The 23,930-nt window shown below is 48.0% G+C and overlaps 2 protein-coding genes across 3 annotated transcripts; both read left to right on the top strand.

The window, feature by feature from the left end:
- Positions 1 to 272: 272 nt before the first annotated feature.
- On the top strand, positions 273 to 6,436 carry ARMC6 (armadillo repeat containing 6). 2 transcript variants are annotated; one of them, XM_032203794.1, is made up of 8 exons: positions 273 to 336; positions 847 to 1,006; positions 1,448 to 1,530; positions 2,231 to 2,801; positions 3,303 to 3,448; positions 4,039 to 4,170; positions 4,759 to 4,896; positions 5,710 to 6,436. In XM_032203794.1, the coding sequence occupies exons 2-8, from the start codon at positions 886 to 888 to the stop codon at positions 5,920 to 5,922; spliced, it is 1,404 nt and encodes a 467-aa protein (XP_032059685.1). In that variant the 5' UTR covers positions 273 to 336; positions 847 to 885; the 3' UTR covers positions 5,923 to 6,436. The 2 variants fall into 2 exon arrangements, with proteins under 2 accessions (XP_032059685.1, XP_032059687.1); XM_032203796.1 differs by lacking the exon at positions 273 to 336 and adding an exon at positions 344 to 416.
- A 1,266-nt stretch (positions 6,437 to 7,702) lies between these two features.
- Positions 7,703 to 23,930, top strand: SLC25A42 (solute carrier family 25 member 42). Its single transcript, XM_032203721.1, has 8 exons — positions 7,703 to 7,749; positions 16,495 to 16,617; positions 18,245 to 18,356; positions 20,662 to 20,687; positions 21,525 to 21,691; positions 22,330 to 22,446; positions 22,944 to 23,095; positions 23,499 to 23,930. The coding sequence occupies exons 2-8, from the start codon at positions 16,534 to 16,536 to the stop codon at positions 23,822 to 23,824; spliced, it is 984 nt and encodes a 327-aa protein (XP_032059612.1). The 5' UTR covers positions 7,703 to 7,749; positions 16,495 to 16,533; the 3' UTR covers positions 23,825 to 23,930.

The raw sequence follows: 23,930 nt of genomic DNA, 5'->3' as shown, positions 1-23,930 counted from the left end.
CCCCGCCTCCCGGGAGCCTCCCAGCAGCCCCCGCGCTCCTCCCCCCTCCCCCCCCCGCACCCTCCCCTATGCCTGTGGCGGCTCCCGCACACTGCGCCTGCGCAAAACGCGCCCGACCGAAAGCGGTGGGGAGGAGTCCGCGCGGCGCGCATGCGCGGTAGGAGCCTCCGTGCTCTTTTTCGCTCCGCGCCGCTTCTGGCGGGGGGAGGTGGGCGGGACTTTTTTCGTCCCCCTTCCTCCCCCTTTCGGCGCATGCGCACTGAGAGGGCCGAGCCAGGGAGGACGGCGGCCGGGGCGGGTCAGGCGCCTCAGCGCGCTGCTCTTTGTCAGGCGGAGGTGGGCGGCGGGGGAAACCGGGGGGCAACCGGGCTCGAACCGGGCTCTGCTGAGCGCTCTCGGCCTCCCCCAGCGTCTGGGTACGGGTCTTGGGCCCTCTCCGGGGTCAGTGCTGGGCCCTCCGGGCCGGCCGGGCCCGCTGAGGGAGGCGCGGGGCCTGGGCGGGCTTGGGTAGTCCGGGGGAGGGCTGTGGTAGCCCAAGGGTGGGCTGTGGTAGCCCAGGAGCGGGTGTTGGTAGCCCCCGGGGGTGCAGGGCCGGCTGACAGGGCTGAACCGGGCCCCGGTCCCGCTCCCATCCGCATCCCAGCTGCAGCGACCCCCCCGCCCCAATCCTGGGCCTCTGCAGGCCCCCCGAATTCTTTTATCCTCTTATTACACGTTAAAAAATCTCCCTTTTGTAGTATTTTTTTCGGTTTTGAGCTCCGTGCTGTGAGCAGGTCGCTGTCTGTGTCTTGTCTTAACCTCACAAGGTCTCGCAGCAAAGCTGACTGTGGGCTTTCCTCCTGACAGGACAAAGGAGCAGTTTGGAGTTTACTCCGTTCCAGCAAAATGGGATCCAAGCAGATTGCCCAGGAAACGTTTGATGATGCCGTGCAGGAAAACATCACGGAATTTGAAATGGATCCGGAGGAGGCGGTGAGAGAGGCTGTGCAGCAGTTTGAGTCCCAAGGTATTGCAGATTAATTCCACTGTTGCAATTAAGTTATTACAGATTGAGGTTTCTCAAAATTTCGGAGAACCAATGTGCAAAGATTGATCATTCAGTATTGAAATGAAGTCTATGTAAAGCGGAATGTAGATATTATTAACGCTAACCTAGTTTAACGGAGTAATTATGATTGAGAAACTGCTTTAAGTGAAAGTGCAAGATGTGGTTTTGTGAATGAAATTGAATTTTTTTTTCCCAGCTGTGATTTAGTCAGAATTAGTTCTCTGTTCCAGGATGTACCTGACAATCAGAGTTAACCAGAACTTTGGCAGCCTTTCAGCATCTTTATGCATTGATCCATGCTTTATAACAAGCCTGTCTTTGTTAGCTGTAGTTAACTTAAATTTTAATTAAGCTCTTGTAGCTAATATGAATCTCGTTTTTGTTTTTTTTTCCTTTTAGGTGTTGATCTAAGCAATATTGTGAAAGCTGTGCGGCAGCCTGCCTCTGAAAATGGTCAAAAGCAAAAGCATGAAATTTTGCTGGTAGGACTATACGTTTGTGTTGTCTCTTAAAGGTCAGAGTTAATGAAGAATCTGAGTATTAGACTAAGGATCACGAGACACATATTCTACTGCCTCTGCCCCATTTCTTTGTTAGCTCTTAAACGAGTGGTTAATCCCACATGATCTCAGAGCTAGTGTCAAAGAGCTGGCTTGTGCTTTTCAGTAGCATTATCTACGTAAGCGCAAAATACCAACATTTCTTGGCTAGGAAACGCAGAATTTCTTTCACAACTTAGAAGCAGATTCTGCTTTTGTCAGGTGTGGTCAAAGCACGGAAGATCTTTAATGAAGGAAATATGAGTAATATAAGTCGGAGCTGTTAGCTAGCTCTTCTGAGGATTGAATACAGTCACACACCAGCCAGAAATTAAAGTACTTGTGCGTGCTGTTGGCCCCTGTGAAATGTGCTAGTGGGACCCAGTTCCTTTGGTGCTGGTCAGACTGACATTCAGGGATGTTGCGACACTGATGCATGAAGACAAAGTGTTGAAGACAAAATGCTGCTCTAAGAAACAGCTGTTTCTTAGCTATTTCAAATTCATTTGAGGTTTAAAAGCACGACATTGTTATAAATAAACAAATTTTAACCAACTCTAAAGAGCTGTTCTCATTCCTTCATAGTTCAGATTGAGAAGTAACTCTTGTTCTCTCTCTTTTTTTCTTTTCTTTTGTCTTTTAGACTTTAGATTCCCTTGCGAGATGTGTTGCTGACTCTGATCTCAATGAGATGGCCGAGCAGCTAGTGGTCTTCTCTGACCAGTGCAAAGAGCAGCTGGCTTTCCGCTACCTGGCTGGGCAGAACGGTGCCTACTCTGTGGTATTCTCTGCCTGCCAGTTGGCTTCGGGAGACAGAAATTTAATGCTGAAAGCCTTCTGTACTCTGTCTGCCATCTTGGATGGGCAGCCAGACCTGCTTGACGCTGCTGGTCAGGATCTACTGCTACAAACTCTGAAAGAATATCGAGAGGATGCTGACATGACTCTGGCTGGGATCCGATGCATTCGGCACGCCTGTCTGAAGCACGAGCAGAACCGCCAGGACTTTGTGAAAGGTGGGGTGCTGCCGCTCCTGACCGGAGCCATCGTGCAGCACGGAGACAGCGCTGATGTCGTCCGAACGGCCTCCTCGGCGCTCAGGATCATGACGTTCGACGACGACATCCGTGTGCCCTTTGGTCATGCTCACGATCATGCCAAAATGATCGTGTTGGAGAACGACGGATTAAGGGTGCTCATTGAGGCCGCGAAAGGTACAATTAACCCCCTGGCTGTTGATGTTAATTTGGAATTGTCTGTGCTTTTTTATCTCAAACCCGTGCTTTGCCGTAACTTGAAGTTCCCCAGAGGTGGTTTGGAAATTCGCTACTAACGTGATTTAATTCCTTTGATGAAGTGTGCCCCAAGAGAGAAATACAATGACTGCTCCAGAGCTATCAGCAGCACTAAGGTGACAGTTATCAGAGCTATCTGTCAGTCTCTTTAGGAAGGATTTTACAGCCCAGTGCAGGTTTACAGACACATTATCCCTGCTGAGGTGCTGCATTTCTGCCAGGGAAAGGTATTCTATCAGTCTAGCTACAGAGTGAACAGAATGTCATCTGCGATGATCTGTTTTAATTATAAAGGGGAAGTCACTGTTTCCTGGGGTAGTGTGGCTTTTAATTTTTTAATGAAGCAAACTAAACCACCTTGATTCTGCTAGCAGCTCTGCTTGCTCATACTTACCTCCATTCATCATCTCTCCTCCACAGCATTCACAGATAACTCCGGTGTTCTCAGTGAGCTGTGTGCCACCCTTTCTCGCCTCTCTGTCAGGAATGAATTCTGTCAAGAAATTGTGGACCTTGGGGGCTTAAATTTCATGGTGTCTCTCCTGGCTGACAGCATTGACCATCCAGTAAGTGAAATAATGTGTACTTGGGGGAGAGGGCGTAATGCAGCAGGTTGTGATTTTTATTTATTTATTTTTTTTTTTAAATCCTGGCTGTGAATAAACCTTAGAATTAATGCATTATTTTAGGTGCACTTAGTGTTGAAATCCAGCCATTGATCCCATTTACCTCCCTATTAGAAGCCTTATATGCAGAACTAGATTACATCTGCTCGGTCAGATAAGAATGGAGTGGTTGTGCCCCATACTCATGGCCATTTCCTCTGTCCTCCCTGGTGCACAAGCAGAGCTCTGCTTCCTCCCAGAAAACCCGAGCTCTGCTGGGTTTCCACCATTCTAGCTAGAAGAGGTTCAAGAGGGTTGATGTTTTATTCTTTAAACTTTGAAAACCTCTGCCAACCAACAAGTTCCTTATTATTCTGTCTAACAAGAAGGTGTACCTGACACGTGAGAACATGAGAATAGCATTGCTGGCAATTACAGCTGTTCGAGTGGAGTTGCTGGGGGATGTTCTGGGTGGCTTTCAAAAGCCTGTGAAACTTTTTAATTCTGCTTTCTAAGCTTTTTTTTTCTTTTTTTTTTCTTGCTGAACGCAGGATGTGGTGAAGCAGGTGCTGAGTGCCATCCGAGCGGTTGCAGGTAACGATGACGTGAAAGATGCCATAGTGAGCGCTGGTGGGACCGACCTCATCGTGCTCGCTATAAGCCATCACCTTGCCAACCCTCAGGTATGCAGCTGCTGGGCTGATGATGACGTCCCCCAGTGGGTGGGAAGGGAGGGCTTTGGGCTGCATAATGTAGCAGCCTTATCTCACATTGTATAGGGGAACGGCCCGCAGCTGTGCTCTTATTCCTGATAAACAGCTTGTGCTGAGAGCAGATATATTCTAAGTACGTTTGTTAAACGATTGCATTTAACAAAATTGTTTTCAGAACGTGAACAATGTGCTAAACCCTTGACATCCACTTGATGGAGAGTGGTTAAGTGCATGCTTTGGCAAATACTTTTGTAAATGTAAAGGTATGCCCACCTTACTACATCACTTTTTTTCCTTGTCCTTGAATAAGGGAATAGTGGATAAAATGTTTTATGTTTTGGGACTACAGATCAGATTTCAGTCACTATTGAAATTATTTAAAATCTGTTTTAAGTGACCATATGAAACTTAGTTTACTTGCAGGAGAAGCAAGATGTTTTAGTGGAGGAAACTAAAAATTATTATTTATTAAAAAAATCCTCCAAACAGGAAAACAGAATTTGATTTAGTTTTCTTAAAGCAACATCTTCAGCAATTGAGTTCCTCTTTGCCTTGTAGATCTGTGAGCAAGGTTGTGCAGCGCTGTGCATGTTGGCTTTGCGCAAACCTGAGAACTGTAACGTCATCATGGAAGGCGGAGGGGCATTGGCAGCTCTTCAGGCCATGAAAGCACACCCTCGAGAAGTGGCTGTCCAGGTATCTGCCTTAGAGCTCTTGATTATTCATTCACGGTTGGTGTTGGTTGTGTTCACTGCTTCGTTTGTCCTTCATTTAATGAACACTGACAAGTTGAGCATGTTGGGAAGATAGTTACAGCATCTAAATGCAGGGCACCCTGTGTCTGTCATCCTGATGTAGTCAAAACAAAATTCAGCTTGGGTTTCAAACCCACCTGCTTTCAGGTTCAAGTGACTGTGGAGTGCTTCTCTTGAAGGCATTACTTCTCTTCAAAAGAGCAGGGTGAGGACAGACTCTTTCAGAGCCATCTTGTGCTACTGTGATGCGTCAGAGAGGAGACATTGCCATGTTTTCTCCAGAGTTGACTAAACTCCATGGCAAGGAGTTAGCTTCTGATTTCTCTTTTTGTGCTCTCCAGAATATTAAAATACCCTAGGAAATATTTTTTGAAAGAGCAGCATAAGCTACTGCAGCAAAGTGACAGGAAAGGTACATGGAAGAGCATACATGGGGGGTGGAAAGGTGGCTCTGCGGTAAAAAAAATAAATAAATCTTAGTATTGTTTAAAGAAGTACTTCGTATTGCTTGGCTGCTGTTGGAACATCAGTAACTCTCAGATGGAAGCAGGAGGCTTTGTTGCATAAACAGCAGTGTAAAATAGCAGCCATGCTTTTGTCTATGGATTTTATTCTCCCAGAAAATAGCATCTCACATTTGGTTGCCCAGAAAAGGTTCCTTAGCTGGAGCCAGATCTGCTTTGTGTGTGCCAGCATCCCACTTGGTATTTTCCTGTGTGAGATGCTAATCCCTCTTGTTTTCCTCTCTCCTCAGAAACAGGCTTGCATGCTGATCCGCAACCTGGTCTCCCGGAGCCGGGACTTTTCTCAGCCCATCTTAGAGATGGGAGCTGAGAACCTAATAACAGAAGCTCGTGCAACGCACAGGGACTGTGACGATGTGGCCAAAGCTGCCCTGCGAGACCTTGGCTGCAAAGTGGAGCTCAGGGAGCTGTGGACAGGTCAGAAGGGAAGCCTCGCTCAGTGAATCGTCAGCCCACTGAGCAACGGAGCTTCAGAGCACCTGTGTACATGAAGTCTAAGGGGGGGAACGAAGCGGCATGGATTAACTTGCAGTTAAACTGACCTGGAATACCTGATGCAAATGCCTAGCTTGTGAGGCTGCGGTGAACTTTTTATTGGGAGCTACAGCTGAAATGGCTTTGTGCATTCCAAGGCTGCAAACCAGCTCTGTAGTAATCATTCCTTGAATCATCTAATGCCTGAAGATGATCTGCTCCCCCCTGTTGTTCTGTATGTTTCTTGTGTACGAGACAGGGCTGTTCCGTGTGCTTTGTTCTATACAATAAGAGCAAAGGTGGATCTCTCCTGACAGGAGCCTGGTGCGTACCATGGCAGCTGGTGCTGGTTTGCTCCTCTGCTCTCTGCCAATGGAGGCCAGCAGCCTGATCTGGTAATGGGAGGGCTGAGGAGGGATCCCATCATTTGTAAATGTGTTCTGTCCTGTTGTGCTGTTCTAACTTATTTTACTGCTGACCATATTCTGTGTTGCTTCTTTGTTTGGGATTTTCAGCCAACGTGATGTTTTAAACGCAAGCACGTAAGGATTTCTAGTGGGATGGCCAAAACCAACATGCCTCGTGATGTTGCCATTTGCTTCCAGGAGGAGAGGTCGTATTCTGCTCCAGTGAGATGGGCAAATTGGGGGCTGGTAGCGGGGATGGTGATACCAAAGACGGGACGAACTGGCCAGAAGCTAGTGCTGGGGAGCCCAGGCTTTGGTTACCTCTTAGCAGAGCAGCATTTCCCTGAATCCAAGAGGGCTGTTAGGATAATGAAGAGGCCGTGTGCCTCGTGGTCTGAAAGCAGCTGTGGACTTGGAGGCGAGACAGAGCTGAAACATCCAGAAAGCTTCTGAAGCCACAGCTAAAAGCTTCTGCGTGCCGCCAGCCAAGTGGTTCCTGCTGCTGTGCTGCGTTACCAGCTCTGCTCTCGGTGCTGATAAAACCTTCCTCCTGCTCCGCTGCTGCTGTTGTACTTGAACGGATGTTTTTTAATGTGCCATTTTCTGTGGGAAGGGTGATCCTATAAAACATTCCAAAAAAAAAAAAAAGGATGGTTGGAGGGTGGCTGGCTCTTCGCAGAGCCTTTTTGGGAAAGGAAAAGAAGAGTGGCAGAAAATGCCTTAGTGGGGCCTCCTCTGCTCCTGCTGTGCAAAATCCTCGCCCTGTTGGTGCCCCTCTCTGCCCTCGTAGCCAAGATGCCCTGGTGAAGATACCCCAGAGCTGCGAGAAGAGCTGATGAAGATCCCCTGGGTGCCGTGGGAGCCTTGTGCAGGAGGGCAAAACCGCTTATTTTACCGCTTATTTTTTTTACAACCCCGCTCTTTTTGACTTTGGGAGGGCAGAGAAGCGGCGCAGCCCCCGGGGACACAGAGCAGAGGCTCTGCACTGCCCTGCAGGACCAGGAGCTGGGCAGAACACCCTCCCAAGCAGCACAGGGGGCAGCTGGGGACCATCCTGCGCACCCCTGACCCCTCAAAACCGCTCCCGGAGCCCTCCAAAGGCCGCGCAGCGCCCTGCGCGCTTTTTGCGCGCTCCCTGCGCCGCCACCTGCGCGCCTTCTGCACCCCGCCCCTCCGCCCGCACCCTGAGGCAGCCCGGCCTCCTATTGGCCTCCCGCCGCGCCCGTCAACCGCCTCTCGGCCACTCGGCGCGCGCGAAGCCTCAACCCCTCGGCGCTGATTGGCTGCAGGGCCCGGCGAGGCCCCGCCTCCTCCCAAGCCCTGCCGGGGGTGGGCGGGGGGAGGAGGCCTGGCGGCCGGGAGCCGAGCGCGGAGCGGAGCCGAGCCCCGGTGAGTGCGGGCCGGGACCGGCCCCCCCCCCCCCCCCCCCAAACCCCCGCTACCGGCCCCCGACCGGGCTTTATCCGCCCGGCTCCGCGGCCTCGAAGCCCGGGCAGGGCCGGGGGGACGTCGGTTGGGTTGCGCCGCTTCTCCGCCTCACGGGGACGGGGTGGAGGGGGGGGTGTTGCGGCCGTCCTGTGGCGTGAGGGAGACCCCGGGGGGCGGCTGAGGGGGCCTGGGGGTGGCTGAGGGGATGTGGGGGGGCTGCGGGGGCGGCCCCGTTACCCCTTTACCCTGCTACCCCCTCATTTCCCGGCCCTGTTACCCCTTCACCCCGTTTCTCCTTGCCCCATTTCCCCCCCCGCAGCCCCGTTATCCCCCCCCCGGTGCCCTTCGTTGCCCCCCCCCGGTGCCTGAGGCGAGCTCCTGGCGGGCTCCGCTTCTCCTTCGAAGCCCTTGGGTGGACGCCGGGCTCAGGAGGGCACCCTCACGCCTCCGCCTGCGCCCTTGGATGTTCAAAAATGAGCAGTTTGGGGCTTTTTTGCACCTCTGGAGCCCACAGCGCCAGGTGTTTGTGCTGTGGGGTGGGTGTCAGGGGGCGCAGAGGGTGATAAATGCGGGCCTCGGTGCCTTCTGGCTTTTATCTCACCCCATATTAAGCCACAAGTTGCAGAGCGGGGTCGTTTTTCCCTATCAGGCGGGATTTTCCTTCATATTTCGGGATGGGAGTTGTGGCAGCGTTGCAGCGTAACCTGCTGCCCCACCAGCCTGGCACCTGCTTCCCCAGTCCCTTTATTGACCTAAAACCTGCGTTAACGTGAAGGTTGGAGGAGGTGAAGCTTTGTTTGGGTTTGCCTGGCCGTCCCCTTCCCGCTGGCTGTGAATTTAGAGAGGGTTTGGAGCCTGCCACCGCTTGGCTCTTTTTGGTTGGATTCTTACACTTCACGCACGCTAACTGCAGGGTTTTTTTCTGGATGCTGTGTGCTTTTTGCGACGTGTTTTCCTGTGTGGTTTGGTGGATTTGGAGTGTTGGAAAACACGCTGGTTTTTAAGTGCCTCTGGTTTGGGAGGAGGGCGTGTGTTAAGGAACAGGAGAGGCGCCTGTGGGTGTTAGAAAACAGCTGCGGAAAGGGAGAGCAGGTAAGAAGGGTACCAGTGGGTCGGTGGAGCCACACCAACAACCTGTGGGGGAGCCTGCTTAAAAATAATCCTAGGGCTGGGCATCCAGAACGCCAGGGCTGGGTCCTGGCTGACTCTGAGCATCTTCACCTCCATCCCACCAGGGCTGTGAATGTTGAACACGAATTAAAATCATCATTTAGGAGCTCTGAAGGCTGGGCTGGAAGGGAGCTGCCGTGGAGGGGGACGGGACGGGACTGTCCTTGGTGTTGGATTTCAGCAGGAACTCTCTGGCCCCGGTGATTGCTTCAGGCAGGAGGATTTCAGCTCCCGATAGCGCCGTGGGATGAGTCAGGAGCTGCAGTAATCTCTTTTTGCTTGACCTGCAGCTGTAGCTCGTGCATTGGCTCAGGCAGGCCCAACCGAGAACGCGCGGTTTTGGGTATGTTTACCCAAATGAAGCTTTGTTTGGAGAGGTCACCGAAAATGCAAGGCGGGCACCACTGTGGCCTTGGGTGCGTGGTTACCTGATGAAGCAGATGGGCTTGGTACAGGTCAGGCAGGTTTGCTGTCAGAAAAAAAAAGCTCAGGAACCCGAAAGGACTTTTTTGAGTGACTTCGCTGTTCGTTGGATGAAGATGCGTTTAGGTTTACACCTTCTTTACATGAAACTGATGCCAATACTTCCCACTGCAGTGTTTCCCATTTTCCAAATGCTGTATAAATCTTCCTGGTGACCCTCTTATGAGGGGAGATCACTTGTTACAGAAAGGCGAACTGAAATGCCAACAACTTACTCCAGGTCATGAGAAAAAACGAATGCTGGAGGACTGCTCTGCTCTCCAGTTACGCTTTAAATCTGCTCCTCCTTGCTGTTGAGCAGTTAATGATGGTGTGTCCGTGTCATGGGAGGGTTAGTGCCGCTGGGCTAACAACCTCGATCGACGCAGAGGGATGCTGAGCTCTGCCCCAACTGCTTGTGTGCAAGAGGTGACTGCAACAGCGGGGTGGGACTCGTGGCCTGGCCTGAATCCAACAGTCGATGTGGAAAGCGTTGAGGTTGGCAAATGTCACCTGCCTGGGACGCCTGTGGCTTCTTCTTAATGATGGGAGGTGTTGGCTCGTTCTGTTTTCCACGTGCGTTGTAAACTGTGATGATTTTAGAGCTGAGACTGTAATTACCAGTTACTGTTTTGAAATGGCTCCTGGCGAAGATTGCTCGTGTTATTGCTTGTGTTTCAGATAATCTCAGTTTGAGGTCAGAAATATCGACTCTGCTGGGATCTGGCACTTCAGGACCTGGTGTGCCTGTTTTATTTGTTTGTTCGCTGCCTTCTGTTTCTAAAGGGAGGCGATCCCTGCCTGACAAAAGGAGTGGATTCAGCAGAAGGCCTCAGCCATTCAGTCCCCTGCAGACAAAGCAGTTGTCTGCCTTGCAGATAAGAGCTGGGCTTCGTTTTTTTGGCTGTGGAAAGCATTGTCGAGGTGTTCCCAGCAACAGTTGTCTCTCTCAAACCGAAGACTGTTTTATCTTGCCAAGATTTCCTCTGTTTGTGGCTCATGCGTTCGTTCCAAGCTTAGTTCAAGACGTGAATCTCCCAGACTCCTGTGAATAGCCGAGCTGTCCTCGCTAGCAGAGGTTTAGATATTGCTTCTCAGTGCTCAGCAACTGCCTGAAGTCAGGTAATCTAAAACCATGCAAAGAATTTGTATCTTCATCCTGATTTACTGGCAGCTTTGAGTCCTCCCTGGCTGAGGGAGGGAGGAGGAGCGTTCGTTTTGTACTTTGGAGCTGAGGAAGCATGTGAAAAATTAAACACTTCCAGATACTATCCTTTGGTGAGTCTTTTAATTAGATTGTCAATGATTCTTTAAAGTCATGCTGACAGTTTCTGTACAGGCCTTTAAAGGAAAAACGCAACGCACTACTCAGAGCTAATGTTTTGGGATCAGATTTATATGCAACTGCAAGATGAATGTGACTGAAGAGAGCTGAGTCTGCAGGGCATATCTGGTTTTGATTTTTAATGGCTTAATCAAACTGGAAGGCAAAGATGGACCTCAGGGGGCCGTCTAGTTATAGTTGATCCCCCTCTTCTGAGTGTTTCAGCCCTTTTTTCTGTGATTTTCTGAGATGCTTTTGCTCCAAGGGTGAATTTAAGGCTGCAGTAATCTCCGCTCTTACCACGTCTCTTTCTCTGTCAGGCTCAATTGCTCAGTTTAACAATTGAAGGCAACCTAATTGAGTGACTTCCCTGGGTACTGTTTAACTTCAGCCTGCCTGGGAAAAACGTGTGAAGATTTCTGCGGGAACTCTCTCGGTTTTCTTTTTTTTCCCCCGATTTAATTATATGCTTTTATCAAGTGGTGTTAACAACGCAATAAAAGAGGAAAACTAAGGAACTGGATGGCTCTGGAGTAACGCGAGAAGCTGATGTGTCTGAGCGGAGTCATCCCAGCGACTTTACCTGCGTGGAGTCGATCAGTGCGTGGCCCCAGAGGTGAGCTTTGGCAGGGAGCTTGGACCCGGTGGTCTCTTGAGGTCCCTTCCAAGCCCTACAACTCGGTGATTCAGCTGTGGAATCGGGTTTGTGCAGTTCACAGCAGTCCGTGTATTCCTTCTCGAGGACATCGTCTGGGGAACCACGTGGAAGAGAGGTTTAAATGTTTGTGTATCAGAGGCTAAGCAGAAATCCTGCTGTTATTACGAGGTCTTTAGAAAGCATAAGCAAGTGAAAACCTAAAGGAACTGTCTTCGTTATGCTATAGGCAATGAAGTCCTTCAATTTGAATTTATCTGGGTTGAATTTATTTGGTTTAAAACAGCATTTGTCTCTTGTTTTTGTGTCGTTCTAAGTCCACGTGTTTCATGGGCCCGTCTCTGTGCTGGTAAACTCTGAAGAGCTCTGGGCTGGAAGCCACGTGGATGTGATGGTTGCAGAGATCCCTTTTTACTCTTCACGTTTTAATGGCAGGAACGTGCTGCCAGGGCTACCGTAATCCTCCCGCATCGCAAGCTGCTCACAACTCCCAGGCAGTGAATAAAAAAATCCTACGAGCTCCTGGGTGCTGCCTGCTTTCTGTCCTCAGGAGCAGATAACAATCTGCGTTTTTGGTGGTGATGAGAGAGAAGTGGGTAGCAGGGCTGAAGTTCTTCTGCCCGTCTCATGAATGGAGTGCATTTCGTGTGGCACAGAGCTACAGCATCTCGTGGATGCTGAAGTGGTGTGGTTTTACCTTTACCTGTCTGTCCGGGCACTCCCATGTCCAATGCTTTAAACTCCTCCTGTAATTGCTGCTGGGGTCCTCTGAGCAAAAAGCAAACATTTCACAGAAACTAGCAGCCGTTAGCATTCAGATAGCTGCTGGTGATGACTGTTTGCTTTGCAATCTATCTGCTGTTCTTGCTGGATAGATGACATTCTTTCGGAAATCTTAGTGCTTTGTGACAGGTCTAAATTCCACCGGGGAGTAGCAGACAAACATGTTTTTTTGGTAATGACACGTTGCCAGCCAGCCTCTGGGCTGGGTGCCCAGACTTCTGCTGTTTTCTGCCTGCGTACTACTGTGAAAACCGTAATGACTGGGGCTGCTCTCGCGGTTAAGGCATTTTGCTATAAACAGGTAGTTGCAGGTCTGCCAAAGGTGCTGGCAGAACGGGAGCACCGTGGAGAGGATGAGGAGCGCGACGTCCCCTTGGCCAGCTGTGAGTTTAGTGCAAAGCTCAGCCCTGCACCCTCCTCTGCCTGCTCTTCCTGCAGGTTTTTGGGGCTGGGCTGCTACAGGAACGTGTGTATCTACCTGGCCAAATACATAAAGGAGGGATTTGGGGCTGGTCATGTCGTAGTGACCTGAAGTCCAACTTCTAAATAAGCTTTAATTGTGAAATAGGCAAAGGCACGACGAGCTGCGAGCCTTCTCTTTAGCAATGTGATTTTAATTTTGAACGCCCCAACTGGAGAACTTGGGCTCAATCCTCAGTTGTGATGCTGGTCTCCGAAGTGCGTTGGTTCTTCTGATGAGAAACTAATTATCTTAAGGCTGTGTGATTTCAAATATGATGCTGTTGTAGCTATTTCATTCGAACATGATTGGATTCACAAGTGGCTTGGAGAGCTGGAGCTGTTTTTCTCTGAATCCCCCCCTGCTCTGGGCAATGAACTGGCACCTGCCTGTAAGACATTCTTCCTAGTAGGTTGCTTTTATCATCTGAATAACTTGATTCTGTCTCGCCTGTCCTTTTAATCAAAATCACCACCAAGAAAAGTAGAATGTCTAACTTGTCAGCGAGTCAATTTGACAGCTTGATTGAACTTGTTCAGGTATTCATTAAGTGCCGCTAGAGAGAGCTGGGAGAATGGGAAGGGAAGGCTAACAATGCTCCGGTTTTTAATGTGCGGAGCATATTCTGTGCGTCTCGTGGTATGCAGAGAATGGAACTTGCTTTAGCACACAGCTGCTCCTGCAATTGCCAGGGTCCGGGCAGCATCTCTAGAAAGAGTCCCGGGCTCAAAGGACGATCGGGAAAGAGACCACGGCAGCGAAGTTCCTCGGCTTGTGAAGGTGCCGCTGCCAGAAGGGAGGGCTTGAGCTTCCCTCTTTTGCAACTTGGCAAATGAGCTTTAATCTCTGCCTTGCAAATTAGCATGGCTGAGTTACAGGCAACGTTTTCTTGTTTTCTGGTGGAGTTGAAACTGGATGCCAGAGGAAGTGCTTTGTGCTTTCAATAAACTCTCGTGAGCTTTGTTGTAAAAACACGGTGGATGTTACTCATGAAGCCCCTTTAACTCTTGAACCTGCATTCACCAGCAGTTTTCCTTTCTGATTATGCATTCTTTAGGGGAATGCTTTGCTCTACAGCTTGTTCGAGGAGTCTGGCTACAGATATATGACACAGACTCATGTAACTACAATATAAATAACACAGAAGCGTGGTATAAAAAGCCAGTCTGATCTGCAGCTATTTTTTCTTGTTTCCCTTGGCTTTGGGAGTGTAAGGAATGGCTGCGTCTATACAAAATACTGAGATTTTAAAAATGTCCAGCTGCTCCGGATTGGGTTTCTGTGAATTACTTAATGAAGGAGCCTGATATATATATGTGTGTGTATATATATATATATGCAAGATAATGTCTGGTTTCTGATGGCTGGGCCCTTCAGATTCACAGTGAAACTTAAAAGCAAGGCTTTATTCTCTGTCTCTGGTGTGCATCATTAGTCATAACAGCCAGGATTTGGTTAATAACAAAGTCAGAATCCAGCCCAAGTCCAAAATAAAATCTTGTGTTGCTTTGCAGCAGGCAAATGGGAATACAACTAATAAATACTGCTTTTGCATTTCAGGCTCTGCAAGTTTAGGGCTTATATTCCTGTAGAGCATGTGGGCAGTTTTAATGTGTAAAGCTGAGCATATAGACAGGTGTTGGTAAATCAGGGCATCAGGCACTAAAAATAAAGAACAGAGCAGCTCTGAAGAGTATCAAAGAGAATATTGTCGAGTAAATGGAGATCATCTTCACGGACGTGCATGTTCTAAAATAGGTCCAGGCCTCATAATAGCAGCTTAGTATTTGAGATTTCCTTTTAGTCATCTTTCTCAATCATCTTTCAAAATCACATTTTAAAACAAAGTTGTAGATTGCATTCCTAAGCTCTTTAGCGTGAGTTCTATTTTGGTGGGTTTATTTTTGGTAGAGATAAATCTGATATTGTGACCTACATTGCTTTTTTTGAAATAGCTGGGGATAATATCTCTGCCTGTGATTTCTCTCAGGCTTTCGCTGAAAGATACCACTTTACAATAAATTTCCCGGGTACAAGAGATGAGAAGGAAAGGAAATAAGCAGAGACAGTAATTAGGAATAATCAACAGACTGTGTTCTTCAAAATAATTTAATGAAGTGCTTTTCTCTGCAGTGCTACGAATCATCCTCAGTCCTGAGCCTTACAGGAATTTTGGTTCACAGTCTGATGTGACCGAGTGTCCACGATAGAACTCGTCGGGTGCAAATGGTGATGCCGTTTAGGTCGTGCTTCCGACTATCAGATGTTATCTTTCATTAAAACCTTGAGTTATTACTCTCCGAGCAGCATCCTGAGAGCTCCTCTTTTTGAAAACACCCTCAGGAGTTGTAAACACGTTGATAAGTGTCTTCCTGGAGCTCTAGCAGGTGATGTCTGCTATTAAAGACACCCAGGCGTGTTTGTCCTCCCTTGGAGTGAGCGCGTGGGTCATGCCTAGCTTCATCATCACAAATTGGTCATGCACGAGTACAGACGGAGCTGATCTGGCGCTGGCTTTCCGTTAATATCTCCGCTGCAACCAAGGGGGTTTGGAAGTGAAGTCTGGCACTAATTTATGAGAGCGATGTGGGGGGAAAAAAATAGGTCAGCAAGTATGAAAGGTGCTGACAAGCATATAACGTCTCGAGATTGTTAAAAAGGAAAAAAAAAAAAAAAAAAAGATCTTGAGGCAGCCTTTCCAAGTAAGCAAGCTGTTGTGCCGCGGGTTTCCTAGGCATCAGACGGGGCAGAGATGAAGCAACTTGCTGGAGGACACGCGAAAAAGCTGTGCTAGAACCGGGGAGCAGTTGGGGAATTGAGATTTCCTAATATTGCATTCCTTGAAAGGAAGCTGTAGATGGGGCAGAGTGGCTGTTGGAGCGGTCTTGTCACTTAGAAAACTGATCTTTGTTGTTACGCCCCGTTTGTGCATAGATTCAAAACGGGGAGACTGGCTTTGTGCAAGCTCAAGTTTTTCAGGCTTTAGCCCTTTCCTTTCTGCATAACTCAGGATGAAAACTTGCATCAAAAAAAGCAGAAATACTAGAGAGCCAGATGCCGAAGTGCTAATGCTTTAAATCGAAGCTATCTCTGCATGTAAGCTCTGCAGCCCAGGTTAGGCTGACCTTTCCTTTCACCAGACAAACGAGAGCTTGTTTCGCAGTGAGAAACATCTGTGCAAAGCACGCTGCCTCACTGGCCACGAGCACACGTGCACTGCAGCTGGGAAGAAAAGGAGTTCTGAAGTCACCGCCGCGCTGCTTTCAGCCAGGTCACCACTGTCATCAAAATAGCCCTTGTGGCACGTGTGAGGCATTGGAGCTATCTGTTCCTTAAAATAACCTCCAATTGCTTGTGGCAGGCTCTCTGGATGGACTGCTGTGACTACTTTTTCCATTTTCCAGGCCTGGGTTTTAAATTTCAGCGTGTCTTCTCCAATATCTGAATGATCTAGAGCAGTCAGAACGGGCAGAGACCAAAATCCTCCCTGTAAGCAGTGGAAGAGGGCAGAACAGGATCTGTTTCTTAGCTCCTAGAAACTGTGCATTTGATTTTGAAACTTGCACCTGAGTTCTTTAGGGAGTGAGATGAGTGAATGTGGTCAATGGCACGGTTCTTAGATAGCACCAAAGCACCTTCCTCCCCCCGTCCCTCTCACACATGTCCTTGCAGCTCTAAGGAAGGCTCTTCTGGGAGCCTGGGACTGGGGTTTTCCTGCTGAAAATGGCCCTGTGAGTCAGTCCCCCTTCCTTCCTGCCCTGTTTTTTTTGTTGTTGTTTTTTTTTTTTTTTATTACCAGGGTATTCACTGCTTGTGACACTAACGCTTGCTTTGTCCTTGTTTTCAACGTAGGAGCCGTAGGTCTTCTGCCTGCTTGTAAGTGCAACTGGTATGGGTAATGGTGTGAGAGAAGGTCAAGTGGATTTCAAACGGCAGGATGTGGAGCCAGCTACATCAACTCATCTTCCTTCAGAGGTAAGAGCAGGGGCTTTGGGGATGCCTGCAGTAGGGCTGAGAGAAGGGTGGCTGCTCTAAAGGAAGCATCTCAGTGAGATTTGAGCTGGGGAGTCCTGAAAGAGCTGCAGTGTATGCACAAGCTGTGCAACTTGGGCTTTCCCAGGACAGCCAAGGAGCTCCAGCCCTCTGGGAAGAGGCTGGGAGCTGACAGGCAGGCAGGGCTGTGTTCCTTGCTCAAGGTTACGTCTTGTTATGTCTTCAGTGGCAGAGCTGGGAAGAGAGCCATAAGCATTGCTTCCCTGCTCATGCTGTTGGTAATAGGCTCCTGTTAGAAACACTGGGAGAGAAAGTTGCAGTGAACCTTGCTCTGGTTTAGATCAGGGTTTCTGCTCGTGTGGAATTGCCTCGCTAGAGGTGTGAGGCCAGAACTTAGGCTGAAGTTCACACAGCGCTGCCTGTGCGTGGCTAACCTTGCATTTGGCACCCAACAGACAGAGACTGGACAGGAAAATTGAACTGAACCATGTATTTCTGTAATAAAAATTAACTTTTTTAGCTGGGAAGCATTCTGAGGGGGTAAAAAAAAAAAAAAAAGTTAACTCCTCTATGAAGACACAAAGCACATCAAAAGTTAACATTCTTAAGCCTGGGCTTGACTTGTCTTTCAGTCCGTAACCTTCACGGTGTTAGATTTCAAGTCATTTACTTGCTTTCTGCCCATGTGTTACGAGAAGATAGCTGCTTTATAAATATGAGCTGTGGCAGGAATGTCAATAACAGAAACGCTTCCATTCCATTTATCATAGTAGGAAGCCTGTCTTGTTTTATTCCTGGGATCTGGGGGACAATGTAGAAATAAGGCTTGTGTGTTACTAGAAGGGCAAGAGAGAAATTTAACTTCTCTACATGGCCAAATCATGAGCACATGAGCAGCTAGTGACTTAGCTTTTAGAAATCAGGAGAAAACAGTGCTTGTGAGAGGTGGCAGACCTAGGAACTTGGCATTTTGGCAGGCAAGTCTGAGCGTGGTTCTTAACGAACTGACCAGGAATTTATTGTGCTTGGAATTTGCCATTTTGAAGGGAATGTTGACCTTTCCAAAATCCTGGCATTGATTTTTAGCTGTCTCAAGTCTTTCACTAAGAGATTTTGTCTGAGAAGTGGAGTAGGTGAAAATGGTCAGCTGGTGGTCCATGTCTGTTGAAGGGAAGCTAAAACAAAAGTCCTAAAGAATGTTCTTGATCCTTGGCACCTTTGCAGAGGAAAGAGAACTCTTTAGTTGAGTGTTGAGAAGATTTTTTTTTATTTTTTTTGCTTTTTTGAAAAGCATTCCTACCTCCGTTGGCAGGTAGGAATAGAAATGAGAACATTCTCATACAGGGCTGGAAGGGACGGGGAAGTTCTTGCAAACAACATGACAAACCAACTCAGGGCAATGCAGCAATGAGATGCGTTTCTGGGGGCACAGTGCAGTGAGTGTCTGGCGTTGCTGTACCACAGAGTTTGTTTGCTCATAGGAGTGAGATTGCAGGATAATGTGGGTGCGCACACCTGAGTTTGGCTCATCCATGTCCTTAGGTGGAGGTAAATATTACAACTTCTGTTTAGGATCAGCTGTGTCACACTGAACAATGTTTTGCTGCAGGGCGTCCAGGAGCAAAAGAAGGTTCTCAACTCCCTGATGTCTGGTGCATTGGCTGGTGCTGTTGCTAAAACTGCAGTAGCTCCACTGGATAGGACAAAAATCATGTTTCAAGGTAAGTCCTGCTGGCTTTTGCAAAATACTCTTACTTTATTGTTAGCAGAATCCAAACCAGCACCAAACCTGTCCGGCCAGCCTGTCTTGCAGTGCTTCGACCTGCAGAGACCTGGCAGGATGCAGGCAGAGTAGCGACATTACCACAGTGAATCGAGTCTGGAAACCCATTGTTTGAGTTCTGGTAGGATTATTGCAGATGTTAATCAGCTGTTCGTCTGGACCGTGCTCCTGGATCCAAGTCTTGTGGTAGTCAGCAGGAGTTTTGCTATTTTGGTGTAATGCGGGTGCACGTACTGCTGGCTGGAGGCAGATGACTGTGGCTTGTGAGCGTTGGGTGGCTGTGTGTGCTCTGTGACATCAGGCAGAGCTTTGGAGTGCAGAATAAACAGACACTGGAAAGGCTGCGTTTGAGGGGATTATTGGTATCATTTCACATTTCTGTGCTTGTTCAATTTGGAGAAATAATTTCAGGAGGGAAAAGAAGCAGTGTAAGGGGATGTGGTGAGACTGGAAGGATGCAATTGAGCTGTCTGAGTTCCTTCAGGCTGGATGCCAGGCTGTGCCTGCTCAAATGTGTGCAGTCTTCCCTAGTAAGAGTTGTGTTGTATTCCAGCTCAATTGGTTTGGTTAGAGTTGAGGTTAATTATGAAAAGTGCTGTGAGAGACAATGAAGCTGGCGTACCTAGCTTTGTGTTACAAAATGCTTTTTGGAGCCCATAAACTGAGTGTGGAACTGAAAATGATGTTCAGCTAATGGGAATAGGAAATTCTCGTGCATTTAGTGGGGTTTGGGGTTCAACCCCTTGATGGGTTCTTTCCTGTTCCCCTGGTTCAGTGCAGGAGCCATCAGCGATGTTGATTGTCCCAACAGGAGAGGTGCAATTGATTGATGCAGCAGACATTTTACGAGGCCAACAATTTTAAATCTGGTTGCCATCCCAGATTAAACGAATTGGGTGGGTTTACTCTAATCCCTGGATGAGATTTAATTTGAAATTGACTTTCATTTGACATGATTTTCGTTCTTGGCATAGCAGGGGCCGAGGTCTGGAATGGAAGGGATATAGATCAGGGCGTTACAGCTGTGGGGAGCTAAAGCCTTGGGTGGGCGCAGGCTGGGATTGCGTCTGCGACCAGCTGCTTGTGCAGCAGTGAGGACGTGCTGTGCTTTCTCACCAGAGCAGGTTCTGTAGTTCATCTAAGGTTGGAAATGTCAGGATCAGAGGTGAGATGGAAACTGCAGAACTGGGGTGAGTCAACAGCTGTCCGTGCAAATCACCATTAACATGCACAGGCCTGAGTGTTATAAAAGGACCTGTTTGGTTTGGCCCATTTAGCTTACTGCAAAGGATATGACTAAAAATTGCCTGTTTTGACCATCCTCTTGTTATCTAATGGATTTTCTACTCTCACTGTTCTGAAGGGTTTTGTTACAGGCCCTCTTCACAGAAAGGGAAAAGGGAAAGCATCTTCGGGTTGTGTGAGCTAGGAAGGTCCTTGGTTGAGAGACTGAGGAGTTTTCCTGTGGAAGCTGGGGAAAAGATTCTTTTCCATTGCAGAGTCAGCTGCAAGTGGTCATTGAGGTGTTTTTAGTTCTATAAAAAAAAAAAAAGTTTGAATTGCATAAAGGAGCAGTGTGGTGAAAATGTATTTGCATGTGATTGTTTGATACACTTGAGAGGTTACAAGTCTCAAAGGAGTTTGAAAGAAACTGCAATAGACACTTAATTGGAACCACGTTTCATTAGCGTTGCTGTTCGGGTTTTAGCCTGGGTTTTCTTCCTGCAGTAGGAATGTTACAAAACAGAGCTGCCGTATGCCAAACAAATCTTGCTTCCAAATGCCTTGTGTATTACATAGTTAAAGAGATGCTGTCAATTTGAATGGATGCAAGAAAAGAAGCTGAGCATTCATCTGAGTTCTGTTAGGATGAAACCATTGTTGCGTGGAGCCTCGCTAAACAGACCCGCTCTTGGCTGGATTCTGGCATTAGTCTGGAACCTGAGCGTGGAAATGCTCTACTGAAATCAGTTGTGGGTGTTCCTTTTTTTATTGCAATTGTTATTCACTAATTTTAATGCTTTAAGAAGTGACAAACTGAGCATTTTCATAAAAGTAGGTGGGAAAATGAACTCATCTGCTGAAGTGTGTTTGAGAAATCTTTTTCCTTTGTTTTAAAGAATCTTTATTTTTTTTCTTGCATTCATTCTTTTACTTTTATTTTTACTCCTTAAATATCTGTATGGTTTCTTTTAATCAATCTAAACGTGTTGCAAGACCTAATACTCGCTTTTTCTTTTTAGTGTCTTCAAAAAGATTTTCTGCCAAGGTGAGGTGATGTCTGTGTCCTGTTGTCCTAAAGTGTTTGATGAATGGTAGTAATAAACCTAAAAGCACCTTTTGTTTGTATATAACATCCTTGTTTGAGTTTTATTAGCAGCACTCATAGTGAAAGAGCACAGAGGGCTGGAAACAGTATATAATACTTAATTATAATACTGTTAGGACAGCACTCTTCCTTGTTAATGTTTTTGTTCAGTGTCAAGCACTGAGGGGCCTCAGTCCTCGCTCATGCTCCAGGTTCTACCTTTGACAGTAAATGTGGCTTCCCTCCAAGCTGTATTCTGCTAGGAATTCTCCTCTAGTGATTGCTTTTTCTCTCTCAGCCACCACTGGAATTGTTTCAGAATATATAGGAAACTTGAACCTGGGAGCTGATTGCAGTCGTGGCTTGCTGGATGTTTTGTTGCATGTGCGTTGCAGATGTTCCACGTGTGCTGTGCTAATATGTGTAATCCAAATGTTTCTGCCTTACGCTAAGAGGATTAATTTGGGTGGAAAAGTGGTTTGTGCATCATCAGTCCAGCTCTTTGCCTTGCCCTCAGAGAGAAAATGAAGATGTTGTGAATGTAAAACTGTCTTCCTAGCTCCACTTTTTTTTTTTTTTCTCTAATGTAGCTGATCCGTCTCCCTAGAGCAGAGGTTTTAGCTGTCTCTTTCTGGAGTCGGGGTTGTGAGTGTAAACAGCTGATACTAGCTTACTGAGGTTATGGGGGGAAGGAGGATTTGGAAAGGTTAAGCTATAGGGTCACCTTTTCCCCCCTTCTATTGTTTGGATTCCTCTTATCATGATCTCCTGCTCTGACCTTTGATCCGTTGCCTGCAGGAAGCCTACAGGCTGATTTATCGCACCTACCTCAACGAAGGCTTCTGGAGTCTCTGGCGGGGGAACTCAGCCACCATGGTCCGTGTGATCCCTTATGCTGCCATTCAGTTCTGCGCGCACGAAGAGTACAAGCAGCTCCTGGGGAGTTACTACGGCTTCCAGGGAAAGTAAGACGCAGCACGGCTTTGATCCTTGCAGAGGAAGATGGAGCAGTTTGTGGGACCGTAGGTCGTAGGGAGGGAGCACGTTTCTCTGCTGTTTGCAGGCTTGCTGAATTGAAAGCTGTTGGTACAGAGTTGTGCCAGCTTCTCTCGTGATAGGTTTGCAAAACAGGACCTGTGAGGGGGCTGAGCAAAAGGCTTCTAGTCTTGCACAGGGAAAACACTGGTGAGAAGACCCTGTTTTCTAGAGGCATGAGCAAGAAGTGGCCTAGACGTAAAGTTAGCACTTCCCTGTGCTGTGAGTGGGCAGGCAAAACAAAGAGCTTTTCTTTGCAGGAGAAGCAATGAGATCCAGCCTCGTGCTGTTACCTGAGCCCTTTTTCTATGTGCATGTGGCCTGAGCCTCTTGCTCTTGGGCATGTAGTGTCTGAGACACCCCCAAGTCAGGCTTTCTGTCCTCTAAGACCTCAGTCTTGAACAGCTGTGGCAAACCACAGCAGCTTCACCCCATCCCACCCCAGCTCTCTCCAGTCCACAGGCAGGGAAGGGATTCAGTAGCTGACAGAGTAGAGCCGTGCTGAAAAGCCACGTAGCGTTACCAGCTCCAGGTGATCTCTTTGGTCTCTTCTCTCACCTTACTTTAGAGCGCTGACACCCTTTCCTCGATTCATTGCTGGCTCTCTGGCAGGCACAACGGCTGCCATGTTAACCTACCCCTTGGATATGGTCCGTGCTCGAATGGCTGTCACGCCGAAGGAGATGTAAGTGCCTAATGAAAGCAAGTATTAGCACCATGAACAAACGCAGAACTTTCTTTTAAGGTCAGATGACTTTTTTTCCCCCCATTTTCTGGGTCACTTCTTGCTCGGAGCCTTTGCTGTAAGAAACCTGTTACCGTGTGGGTCTGAGCACTGATGAAATGACCACAGCCCTGCTTAGTTCTGGGACTGGAAGGAGATGGAGACTCAAAAATCTCACTAGAAAAACTGATTTGTTGGCCTGCTAGGAGGCCAGCTGGCACAATGCCTCTGGAAGTGTTCTAATAGACAGGATAGCATGTTGTGATAGGGCTACAGGAGAGCTTGTGACTGGGCTTCTCCATTTGCAGACAGGCTTCTAAAATCCTTTCTGAGCTGTCTGATGAGCTCAGAGCTGAATTAATTAATTGTTGATCCTTCAGAAAGTCCTGTTGGAAATACGACCCTTATGTGCAGGCACTAACTAGCGCAGATTTGGTTTTCCTGTGTCCACGTGCTAGGTACAGCAATATTGTTCATGTCTTCATCCGAATATCCCGAGAGGAAGGATTGAAGACATTGTATAGAGGATTTACACCAACCATCCTTGGAGTGATTCCATATGCCGGGCTTAGCTTCTTCACCTATGAGACGCTGAAGAAACTACATGCAGGTAAAAGCAACTTTTTCTTTGCTTTCAGATGAAATGCCGTAGGCTTTTGGCCAATTTGAGGTGTTTGAATTCAGTGGTGTAAGTCGTTTTCCTGGCCTTGAAGCCAATTGCTAAATTCTGTGCTTGCGGAGGATGCCTTGTGCCTCCCTCATGCCAATTCCAGACTTTTGAAGAAAGCAAACTGCAGGAAAAGTAGTATTTCCGTCTCACACCTCCTTGTTCCTCTGCAAGTCCTGACTGCAGAATGGATTTGGTTATATCCCAAATCAGCTAACCCCCAAACTGGGAACGAAATCTCAGGAGCTCTGGTGCTCAGTCCTCCCTCTGGCTCCCGGCCCACTCGACCTTAGTCACGTGCTTATTACGAGCAGCTTTCCACCCTCTGCTACTTTCTCTTTCCCAGATCACAGCGGGAAATCGCAGCCATCCCCTCCGGAGCGCCTTCTGTTTGGTGCCTGTGCAGGCTTGATCGGCCAGTCGGCTTCCTACCCCCTGGATGTGGTTCGCCGACGGATGCAGACGGCGGGGGTTATGGGACACACGTACAGTTCCATCCTTCTCACCATGCAGGAGATTATACGAGAAGAGGGACTAATCCGGGGCTTGTACAAAGGACTCAGCATGAATTGGGTCAAAGGTCCAATTGCAGTGGGAATAAGCTTCACGACCTTTGACCTGACGCAGATCCTTCTCCGTAAATTACAGCACAGCACTAATGTTGAAAGGTAGTAGCTTAATCCCCACAGCCCTGGCTGAAGAAAAGTACAACACGTGTAGAAAGAGCAATGCTAGTGTTCCCTCACTTTGTACGTGCTCTCCTGCAGCTGAGAACTTT

The sequence above is a fragment of the Aythya fuligula genome, chromosome 26 (assembly GCF_009819795.1).
Source record: "Aythya fuligula isolate bAytFul2 chromosome 26, bAytFul2.pri, whole genome shotgun sequence".
NCBI lineage: Eukaryota > Metazoa > Chordata > Aves > Anseriformes > Anatidae > Aythya > Aythya fuligula.
The sequence above is the reverse complement of the archived record's forward strand: the minus strand, read 5'-3'. Positions and strand labels throughout refer to the sequence as shown.